General features: G+C 40.2%; 1 protein-coding gene and 1 long non-coding RNA gene across 2 annotated transcripts in view; both read left to right on the top strand.

Moving 5' to 3' along the window:
• The window catches only part of LOC138979100 (basic salivary proline-rich protein 4-like), a 5,143-nt gene extending 3,267 nt beyond the window's left edge, over positions 1-1,876 (top strand). The window contains exon 2 of the mRNA XM_070351911.1: positions 1,862-1,876. Within this exon, the coding sequence (XP_070208012.1) occupies positions 1,862-1,876 (15 nt within the window). The remainder of the gene's footprint in view (positions 1-1,861) is intronic.
• Positions 1,877-7,593: 5,717 nt separating this feature from the next.
• Positions 7,594-12,334, top strand: part of LOC138979162 (uncharacterized) — a 36,455-nt gene continuing 31,714 nt past the window's right edge. Inside the window, exon 1 of the long non-coding RNA XR_011459907.1 lies at positions 7,594-7,835. This is a non-coding gene — a long non-coding RNA (uncharacterized lncRNA). The remainder of the gene's footprint in view (positions 7,836-12,334) is intronic.

The raw sequence follows: 12,334 nt of genomic DNA, 5'->3' as shown, positions 1-12,334 counted from the left end.
TTCGATAAATACCTTTAATGACGTCATATCCGGCTTTTTGCAAAAGTTGAGGCGGCTCTGTCACACCCTCATTTTTCAATTAAATTGATTGAAATTTTGGCAAAGCAATCTTCGACAAAGCCCGGGGTTTGGTATTGCATTTCAGCTTGGTGGCTTAAAAACTAATGAGTAAGTTTGGTCATTAAAAATCGGAAACTTGTAATTAAAATTATATTTTTTATTAAACGATCCAAAAACAATTTCATCTTATTCTTCGTCATTTTCTGATTTCAAAAACATATACATATGTTATATTTGAATTAAAATCAAGCTCTGAAAATTAAAAATATAAAAATTATGATCAAATTTTTTTTCCGAAATCGTTTTAAAAACTATTTTCATCTTATTCCTTGTCGGTTCCTGATTCCAAAAACATATAGATATGATATGTTGGATTAAAAACACGCTCAGAAAGTTAAAACGAAGAGAGGTACAGTAAAGCGTGCTATGAAGCACAGCGCAATCGCTACCGCGCCAAACAGGCTCGTCACTTTCACTGCCTTTTGCACTAGCGGCGGACTACGTTCAGTTTCATTCTGTGAGTTCCACAGCTTGACTAAATGTAGTAATTTCGCCTTACGCGACTTGTTACATTTAGTCAAGTTTTGACTAAATGTTTTAACATAGAGGGGGAATCGAGACGAGGGTCGTGGTGTATACATGTGTGTGTGTCTGTCTGTGCGTGTGTGTATGTGTGTGTGTGTGTGTGTGTGTGTGTGTGTGTGTGTGTGTGTGTGTGTGTGTGTGTGTGTGTGTAGAGCGATTCAGAGTAAACTACTGGACCGATCTTTATGAAATTTGACATGAGAGTTCCTGGGTATGATATCCCCAGACATTTTTTCCATTTTTTCGATAAATGTCTTTTATGACGTCATATCCGGCTTTTTGTAAATGTTGAGGCAGCACTGTCACACCTTCATTTTTCAATCAAATTTATTGAAATTTTGGCCAAGCACTCTTCAACAAAGGCCGGACTTCGGTATTGCATTTCAGCATGGAGGCTTAAAAATTAATTAATGACTTTGGTCATTAAAAATCTGAAAATTGTAATTAAAATTATTTTTTTTATAAAACGATTCAAAATTACTTTTATTGTATTCTTCATCACGTTTTGATTCCAAAAACATATAAATATGTTATATTCGGATTAAAAAACAAGCTCTGAAAATTAAAAATATAAAAACTATGATTAAAATTACATTTCCGAAATCGTTTTAAAAACAATTTTATCTTATTCCTTGTCGGTTCCTGATTCCAAAAACATATAGATATGATATGTTTGGACTGAAAACACCCTCAGAAAGTTAAAACGAAGAGAGGTACAGTAAAGCGTGCTATGCAGCACAGCGCAACCGCTACTGCGCTGAACAGGCTCGTCACTTTCACTGCGTTTTGCACTAGCGGCGGACTACGGTCATTGTGAAAAAATGCAGTGCGTTCAGTTTCATTCTGTGAGTTCCACAGCTTGACTAAATGTAGTAATTTCGCCTTACGCGACTTGTTTCTTTTCTCTGAATATGAACCTCTCCTGTATTGACTTCACTTTTATGCCACACAAGGAAATCTGCTTGGCTATCTTGCACACTTTTCGGATCAAAGATTTATTATATAGGGGTCATGTGACCGCCGCCAAAATAAGGTACTACCAAAATCGATCCGATAAAAACGTAAGGTATCAAGTGACAACTACAAATCGACGGAAATTCAGGACTTCGCAACGTTTACATAAGAGGAGAAAGCAAAATTATTATCGATGCAGATCAGGTTGTTTTGTTTTGCTATTTGGAATATTTCTTGTGTTATGTCATTTCTACTGATGCAGGTGTATATCGCTTGAGCGTTAAAAAAAAGAAGAACAAGAGGCGAAGCCTTCAAGGCTCACGTAAGAAATCGACAAACAGTAACACAAACTCAATCACTCCGTCACACATACACACACACCCACACAGTAAGCATAAGTGACACGGTGCAAGAGTGCGAGACACTAGATCCAGATCTGTCTGTCTGTAGCCTACTTACGGGGACACGACACTGCGCTTTCGACAGCGCTTCCTCGCGCAGACACTGGAAACACGCTGTGCAGATTTCCGGCGACAGCGCTTCCTCGCGCAGACACTGGAAACACGCTGTGCAGATTAACCTGTAGGAAATCTCCTTTGGTATCTTCTTTATCTATTTTTCTGGAGCTACGAAACCGAACAATGTGAAATCGTCTTCTCCGAATCGGCGAACTGCAGCTCGGTGATAACTGTATCTATACCACAATCCTTCACGCGATCTGACCTAACCTTGACCCCTGACCTGGTCTACATACCACACACGACACAAACCAGTCACCTGTTTTTACCCCCCCCCCCCCCAAAAAAAAAAAAAAAAAAAAAAAACACCCACCACCCGTTTTCTTTGGATACACACTTTAACTACATACGTGCCGACGAAATGTTGATCATTGCTTCAATATTTTGAAGCTGTTGCTTGGATAATAACCAGGTAAAATTAGTATTTCTGTGTTTAGTCAAATGTTAAAGTTTCTATCACACACATACACACACACACACACACACACACACACAAACACACACACACACACACGCACACACACACGCACAGACAGACACAGTTTAGCATCGCATAGGCTACACTTACGTGAGCCCCAAGAAAGAAACGTTATGATTGTGTCAATGTTGAGGGATACGATGTCAAAAACCTTTTTATTTCAGCAAGGACGCAGTGCACCCCGTATATTCAAGGCTATATTGAGCGTGCACCTCCGCACCCGGACTCTTTACAGGGTTCCACACAGGCTCTGAGGTCAAGGGTATTCATACCCTTTCACCAAAAAAGTAAAGGGTTTTCATACCCTTTCCTGATTGATCAAAGGGTATGGCATGTTGTCGGCGACTCGGTGTATTGCTTTGCTATTTTACCAGGTTCTTGCATGATGTCAATGTGTGTAAATTGCATTGTCAATTCGAGAGTGCTTTGAATAAAGGAAATAATTTATGACCATTGTGAAATGTCATATGTGTAAATTCTTGCTTGTAGCATTACAATAGGTGAATAACACTTACACATTTACAGCAACTACCGGGGTATCAAAACACTAGTCAGAGGCTGAGAGCTTTCACAAAATGAACAAGTAAACTGGCTTGAAATTCTGAACAGTAAACTTTTATTAATAACCCAGAACCCAGCCACCAACTGACAATTATGAGTTCAACAGTGCAGTGCCACACAGTTGTTTTCCCCACAAATTCAGGGTAATGCTATGAAAAGTCAGTTCAGTTCCACAACATAACAACAAGAACATTATTATGAGTATCAATAAGTTTGAAATTATTTGCCTGTTCAGTTGTTGGTTACAAATTAACAACACACCTACCAAGTGCCTGTTGAAATTTACATCTGCAACACACTTGTGACTGTGTCTCTCCACAACAACAGTTCAATCTGAGTTCCATCACACTTGTGACTGTGTCTCTCCACAACAACAGTTCAATCTGAGTTCCATCACACTTGTGACTGTGTCTCTCCACAACAACAGTTCAATCTGAGTTCCAACACACTTGTGACTGTGTCTCTCCACAACAACAGTTCAATCTGAGTTCCAACACACTTGTGACTGTGTCTCTCTACAACAACAGTTCAATCTGAGTTCCAACACACTTGTGACTGTGTCTCTCCACAACAACAGTTCAATCTGAGTTCCAACACACTTGTGACTGTGTCTCTCTACAACAACAGTTCAATCTGAGTTCCAACACACTTGTGACTGTGTCTCTCCACAACAACAGTTCAATCTGAGTTCCAACACACTTGTGACTGTGTCTCTCCACAACAACAGTTCAATCTAAGTTCCATCACACTTGTGACTGTGTCTCTCTACAACAACAGTTCAATCTAAGTTCCAACACACTTGTGACTGTGTCTCTCCACAACAACAGTTCAATCTGAGTTCCAACACACTTGTGACTGTGTCTCTCTACAACAACAGTTCAATCTGAGTTCCAACACACTTGTGACTGTGTCTCTCCACAACAACAGTTCAATCTAAGTTCCATCACACTTGTGACTGTGTCTCTCCACAACAACAGTTCAATCTAAGTTCCATCACACTTGTGACTGTGTCTCTCCACAACAACAGTTCAATCTGAGTTCCAACACACTTGTGACTGTGTCTCTCCACAACAACAGTTCAATCTGAGTTCCAACACACTTGTGACTGTGTCTCTCCACAACAACAGTTCAATCTAAGTTCCAACACACTTGTGACTGTGTCTCTCCACAACAACAGTTCAATCTAAGTTCCAACACACTTGTGACTGTGTCTCTCCACAACAACAGTTCAATCTAAGTTCCAACACACTTGTGACTGTGTCTCTCCACAACAACAGTTCAATCTAAGTTCCAACACACTTGTGACTGTGTCTCTCCACAACAACAGTTCAATCTAAGTTCCAACACACTTGTGACTGTGTCTCTCCACAACAACAGTTCAATCTAAGTTCCATCACACTTGTGACTGTGTCTCTCTACAACAACAGTTCAATCTGAGTTCCAACACACTTGTGACTGTGTCTCTCCACAACAACAGTTCAATCTGAGTTCCAACACACTTGTGACTGTGTCTCTCTACAACAACAGTTCAATCTGAGTTCCAACACACTTGTGACTGTGTCTCTCCACAACAACAGTTCAATCTGAGTTCCATCACACTTGTGACTGTGTCTCTCCACAACAACAGTTCAATCTAAGTTCCATCACACTAACGTTCACGTGTATATTTCTTGCTAAAAAAACACACATGTACCAGATACATACCTTATGCATCCACACAACCATAAATAAAGGCTGTAGGTAGTTTTAACGAGACACAGTTTGCTCTGAATGGAGGACACTAACCGTGATGTTGGCGGGAACGCTTTACTTCCGCGGTCCGGAGGTGCGCACTCGGTATAGCCGAATAGACGTCGTGCTGTGGATTGCTTCACATACTTGCTGGATGACTTGTGTCATCCTCTTAATCGATTCTTTGTACTTTTATGTGCAATTGCTGAGAAAACTACAATTTGTTCAATGATTTGCAGTATTGTGGTGTATTCTTGCCACGAGTCCCCAGACTATAAAGAGACACCGGTTAAATGACGTGAGGTGTCACTGACGTCAAAACATATTGACGTCAACCGTTAGATCAAAAACCAAAGAGTTGGTCAACACCCACCATGTTAAACTTAGTATATGTTCCCAATTTGTGTGTGAACTTTCATCCCCAACTGTAACCATAGTTTTGTAACAAAGAATGTTTCTTTATCATGTATTCTCGGTAAGACTAAACATGCCACGCGTCGAAATCAGGCCAGCGTTCGTGGGATACCTGCCAGCTTTGCTGCTAGAAAATAGAATGGCTGCATTTGCTAAGTAGCGAACTCTGATATATAATCAGAAAACACACATTATAGTGACTATCAAATACTGACCCCAACCGGAACAATGTGCAAGAAAAAAAAAACCCATCCGGAACAATTTGCTGTTCATTTTTATACCAACAGGAACCAACATATCTTTGTCTGCAACTTGCCATTTTTATCACCAGTTCTACCTCACAGAATGTCAACATCAATATCACCAGTTCTACCTCATAGAATGTCAACATCAATATCACGCCACGACTTGTCTCCTGCAACTTGCCATTTTTATCACCAGTTCTACCTCATAGAATGTCAACATCAATATCACGCCACGACTTGTCTCCTGCAACTTGCCATTTTTATCACCAGTTCTACCTCACAGAATGTCAACATCAATATCACACCACGACTTGTCTCCTGCAACTTGCCATTTTTATCACCAGTTCTACCTCATAGAATGTCAACATCAATATCACGCCACGACTTGTCTCCTGCAACTTGCCATTTTTATCACCAGTTCTACCTCATAGAATGTCAACATCAATATCACGCCACGACTTGTCTCCTGCAACTTGCCATTTTTATTACCAGTTCTACCTCATAGAATGTCAACATCAATATCACGCCACGACTTGTCTCCTGCAATAATTACGATGACAAGGTAAGGTTTAGTATGTCTGTTTCACAGCTTTGCGTACAACCGGAACGTCTACTTTTCTTACCAGGACGTCTTTTGAGTGCTCGCTGAAGAAAACGCTGCAAACCGGAACATGGTCTCAATCAAATAATCGAATAACAAGCTAGTCTAAACCTTACTATTTGCTTTTGGTACATTGAAAACATATTTTCAGCATTGGTCGCACGCCATATGACAATCTCGGTGGTCTACACAACTAGATTTACGACAAAAACACCAAAACGTGTCACAAACAGGCATTTTCGTCACATAGAGCAAGCTTGTTGACAATCCAGACCCCTAAACAACATTTCTATAATAGTTCAAGGTAGTCCAGCCATTTTGTGACGTGGTGCGCCAGATATTGTGAGAAGGGTCTGACTGAACAACCTTCCTTCGCGCGCGATCCAGAGCAAGTGAAACAAGTCGCGTAAGGCGAAATTACGACATTTAGTCAAGCTGTGGAACTCACAAAATTAAATTGAAAGCACTACATTTTTTCACAATGACCGTAGTCCGCCGGTAGTGCAAAAGGCAGTGAAAGTGACGAGCCTGTTTTGCGCGGTAGCGGTTGCGCTGTGCTGCATAGCACGCTTTACTGTACCTCTTTTCGTTTTAACTTTCTGAGCGTGTTTTTAATCCAAACATATCATATCTATTTGTTTTTGGAATCAGGAACCGACAAGGAATAAGATGAAATTGTTTTTAAAACGATTTCGGAAATTTAATTTTAATCATAATTTTTATATTTTTAATTTTCAGAGCTTGTTTTTAATCCGAATATAACATATTTATATGTTTTTGGAATCAGAACATGATGAAGAATAAAATAAAAATAATTTTGGATCGTTTGATAAATAGATACTTTTATTTACAATTTTCAGATTTTTAATGACCAAAGTCATTAATTAATTTTTAAACCTCCATGCTGAAATGCAATACCGAAGTCCGACCTTTGTCGAAGATTGCTTGGCCAAAATTTCAATCAATTTGATTGAAAAATGAAGGTGTGACAGTGCCGCCTCAACTTTTACAAAAAGCCGGATATGACGTCATCAAAGACATTTATCGAAAAAATGGGGAAAACAACGTCCGGGGATATCATACCCAGGAGCTCTCATGTAAAATTTCATAAAGATCGGTCCAGTAGTTTATAGTCTGAATCGCTCTACACACACACACACACACACACACACACACACACACACACACACACACACACACACACACCACGACCCTCGTCTCGATTCCCCCCTCTATGTTACAACCGGAACACGTCGCTCCAAACGAACATGGTGCGGAACAGTTCTCTGTTGACCGTCATTTTTGGCGAAACAGCGTTTGTGCAACCTAAACCGACTGATATTTGTTCACCAAGACTATGAAATCTGGGGTCGCGTGGACCAAGACTTTATTGCTCTTTTTTCATTTTTAAAATGACGTCATCGTAGTAGTTCAACACATCTGACTTGTCTCAAGCATTCAAATACTGTGCTGTGGAGACAGGAGAGTGATGAGTTTGTCGAAGTGCCTCCTGGCACACTTTGTATTGTGTCCTAATTGAAACAGGAACATGCTGGAACGTAATTTGCAAGACGAATGACCAAAGACCAAACAGCTGAGGGCGCGTGAGCAGGATTGTTGTAACAGTGTAATGGAGAACAAAATGCTGATCATCCTGATGTGTGCTGTCCTGATTTTCATCACAGGCCGTAAGTTTCACTTCCCACGGATTGGGGGGGGGGGGGGGGTGGCGAGGGGGTATTGACGTGCTGCATTCTTGACTTGCAGGACTCCGTGACCAAGGATAATTAAGATCAAAACACGTGGAAACTTCGCTGCAACATGAATTGCTTCACACAGAAGCCATGTTCGCCGTCATTTAGCTGCAGACAATCATTTTCCGAAGGTAAATCCTCGGTACAATTCTCACACAAAATGTTCATATGCTAAACCGTGTAGGAAACATATTTCTCCCTTTCTGCGTTTTTTTCTTCGCAGAGACAAAGAGAGATTCGCAATCACTTTCAGCTGTGGAAATAATGAAAAGCGATTACGTCCCTTTGTTTGAAAACATGACGTAACGATATATTTGAGGCGACTGTGACGAAACTTTTCAGCCGAGACTAACAATGGCGGTCACCATGCGCGAAGTCCAAACCCTATAATGCTGCGTCGCCCAAAACAAATAACGGATTTGGGTGTGACGAAAAAAAGAACATGGCCGGAGTACCATGTAAACTATGAGCAATTCTTCCGAATCCATTTAAAAAATATGACACTGCCTGACTGTTCCCGCATATTGAGCCAGAATTTTTTGTTATGGCAAATCGATGTTGCAGTTCTGGAGTAAATGATCAACATTTCTTTGCGAATTTGCGTTTAAAGGAAAAGTCCAAGGTTTTTAAATATGCCCAAAAACTTGAAAATCGAATGCCAAATGTTACAAACATCTCTGGAAAAATATTTTAAAAATTGAAAAAAAATTGTTGTTGTTGTAGTTGAAGATTTAGTGTTGCGGGGCTAACCAAGACAAGTCGCCTGGGGTCAAGTAGTGGTCACGTGGTTTTCGGTGCACTGTGACGTCGGTGCACTGTGACGTCACAAGTTATTGTGTTGATTCTACCACCAGTACCAGCTTGATTTTCACACAGAAAAGTCACCACTGTATGCCCGAAAAGAATGCCTCGGTGGAGAGCAGCCGCAAACTGCAACAACTCGTCAATGTCCCCAGGCATTTCATAGACATAGCACACTTTCCTTCATAAAACTCTGAGTCTCTTGTGGAAATGGAAGAGATGTGTGCAGCACAAGCGTGCAAATTTCAAAGTGTCGGGCACTTTCTGGACACAGATTTCGCCATTTTTCTGCAGCACAAAAGTTGGCGTTTCATCCCTGAAACAAATGTTTTGACCCCTGGCAGTGTCTTCCCTTCATAAAAGTCCGGAGAGGGCAGTATTACGACGAGCCATCGAAACTCCGAGGCGACATACGAACAGCGGATTATCTCACAAGAAGGAATGCGTTGAAGGTCAGAGTACATGCTTTTATTTTCATGCATAGGTAAACATTGTTTTGCTGCGCAGCGAATACGAATTGGTGCAGAACAGTGTGTCTGGGTCCAGCTGATATTCGCTGGAGTACAGATGCGCCACAGGCTAGATCTACAGAGTTACAACTTACAGAACGGTCTGAGCTGAGCTAAGAGTAAGAGTAAAAAGTAGTCAGGGTTGTGGACTGGTAAGACAATGCGTGTGTCACGTTATCTATTCTATTCAGTCGCAAACTATCCCCTGATATCAATTCATGAAATTGGCAGCGTTTGCTGGATCGAATCATGGTTTAATGCTATTTTTACCAGATCTAAACTTTTGGTGGATGTGCAACCGGTAAGGTAAACATACACCTGCATGCTAGAGACAAGAAGATTACGAATTGTGCAGGGAATTAATCTTTCTGCATTGAATGAGAGACGCAAAACCAGTCTAATTGCTACAACATGGATACACATCCAGACGACTTCCAGAGGGTGTCTAAATGTTCAGTGTACTGTATAGATCAGAAGCATACTTTCGAATTGATTTATACTCACACTCATTTTCTCTCTTCTTTTACTTCCAGACCTTTCATCATATGCATCACTCACGGCCACTGGTCAGAACAGGTCACTAGACACTGACACCGTGACCATTCCAGATTTCCCGGTTCTCCGTGATCACAACGCAACTGTTGACCAGTCCTGTTCCTACTGTCCAGAATCACCACAGGAGAAAACCAACGTGCCATTCATCGTAAGATTTTTGTTTTGTTTTGAAAATTAGTGCCTTATTCTAGCTTTGCAAAAAAACGAGAAAGTGTCTTTGACAGATACCATCCAAATAATACATTATGAAAACAAGTACAAGTTCATTTCTACTCATGTTAATCGTTTATGCTTTCTGTGCTGAGCGACATATGGATTGAATTTCTTTCGTAACTCACCTCCCGTCAACCTGCAAAACTATATCTGTCGAAGTAGTTTGAAATAAAGTTAGTATGCTTCCGAATAAAAAATATAAAAAAAGGGTATTTTCTGAAATTTTTAATTATAGACCAAAACAAAACATTCACAAGTATGTTGTTGACCTGATGGTCTTTATGGTAGACAGCAAGAGTTGCATGTTCAAGAAGTTTAAGCAGTACATTTGAAAGAGCAAGGTAATTTAAGGTGGTATAATTTTAATGGTAGGTTCCACTGTATAAAGGCGACATGGAGGGTATCTTTGACTCAACTCAACTCAACTCAACTCAAATTTTATTGGCTTCAATTTTCATAGAAGAATTTGTCTTGCGCTTGGGAGAAAGTAAGAGTATAACATATAAAAACAGCATTGACGGACTCATTCAACATTCATACCCATGCACATCACCTCAAACACATAAGCTTTGTTCTTGAGTCAAATTTATTGGCTTCATAAATATTGTGAATTTGTGTCCGTTTGCAGATTGGCTTATCTATGAATTTTTTCGAAAATATCTTGCGATCTACGTAGGCATAATGTAACACGTGAAGAAGAACATAAAAAGTTCGTCAAAAGGAATCTAATTTGCATTTCAACCCATTTGCCTTCCTTATTGTTAATTTTTTCTTCATAAAGACTACTTGAAATAAACAAAATGTTTAACCATTTCAAGGCCTCTGAACACGTTTAAAAAAAACGCAGGTCTTTGCTCACTATATCAGATCTGCCAAGGCTCAGTTTACACAGGAAAAATCATCTGTCGACTTGAACACATACCAATAATCAACAGCCTCACTGCTTCTTGGAGCTGGATTTTGTGTGTGGAATGAATTACACATGTGGCGTTTTAGAATATAATTCATAGAAGATGTACATTCGTGCAGAAAGGCTTTAATTTAATAATTAGGTCTTCGTGATGTTCTCTTAAAATAACTAACATGTGTTCCCTTTACCGGGCCTCTGAACCAGTTTTGTGAATATGCAGGTTAAACTCGTGCTTTTTCTGTGTTATCAGTGTATTTCTCATCCAAGCATGGTTGCGTCCTCTTAAATGGACAGCCCTTCCCGTGTAAACGATTGAGTTCAAAATCTCAAATCTTACCAGGCTTTTACATGGGATATGGCCATCCTTCCGTTTTGAAAAATACCAGAACTGAACACTCTGTATGGGTACTCTCTTTGGGAATGTAGAATTTTATGAATTAATTTCTTTAACGCCACACGTGTAAAACATTCCCTAAAAAAATCCCGGCAGCTCCAAAAACCAGTCAGGATGTTTATTCCTGGTATATGTTCAAGTCAAGAGATTTTTTTCCTGTAAAAGTCTTCGCAGATCTGTGTAGTGAGCAATCCTGTTTTGAAAAAGGACGTGCCTTTAGACGGTTTGATTGTTGAGATACCTGGTGGCAATGACCGCACGGGTGGCAAGAGGTAGTAATGCACAGATGACAACAAACCGACCTGCATTTAAAAAACCAGTTAGGAGGCCTTGATAGGGGGAAACATTTTGTTAATTTTCAGAATATTTATGAAGAAATAATGAACGAGAAGAAAGTCTGGCCTTGAAGTAAATGCAAATTAAACTATGTATACTTTTGACAAACTTTTTCTGTTCTTATTCACATGTTAAAATGTGTGCAGAGATCGTTAGTTACTTCCAAACAACCATGTTTCAGGCAACATGCAAACGGACAGTACTGGACACAGGCTATGCTGACCGGCTCATGGACTGACTACCTGATGCAGGAGTAGACCAACAGTGGAAAAAGTCTGGAACAAAATGTTGCAGAATGTGAACCATGTACCGGACCACGTGACAACCCAGTATCATCTTCAAACCATGTAGGAATCTGTTCAACACAGTCACACGATTTGTAAAAGTATATTTCAGCCTTCTGTAGCTCAGGGAGTTTGAACCCCACTCTTCATCCGTTTGGGAAAGTATTTCTGATCGTTTTGACTGCACAGGTTGGTAATGGTACTCTGATGCTTCTGCCGAGAAACCCCACTCGCTAGCGCACCAGCTGCCTGTTATGGGAAAGCGACGTGCCTGTATTTCCTGCAAAGCAAGACAGAATAAAACAGCAGCTTAGTTTGAGCTTTTAAGACATTCGTACAAGAGAAAACGTGTACGTGTTTGTTTGGAGAGGGTGGATAGAATCATAAGACACGCTGTGTCTATGTGACGTAGAGCAGGTTTTCAAATTCAT

Source organism: Littorina saxatilis, linkage group LG10 (genome assembly GCF_037325665.1).
Source record: "Littorina saxatilis isolate snail1 linkage group LG10, US_GU_Lsax_2.0, whole genome shotgun sequence".
Lineage (NCBI taxonomy): Eukaryota > Metazoa > Mollusca > Gastropoda > Littorinimorpha > Littorinidae > Littorina > Littorina saxatilis.
This window is presented reverse-complemented; position numbering and strand designations above follow the sequence as displayed.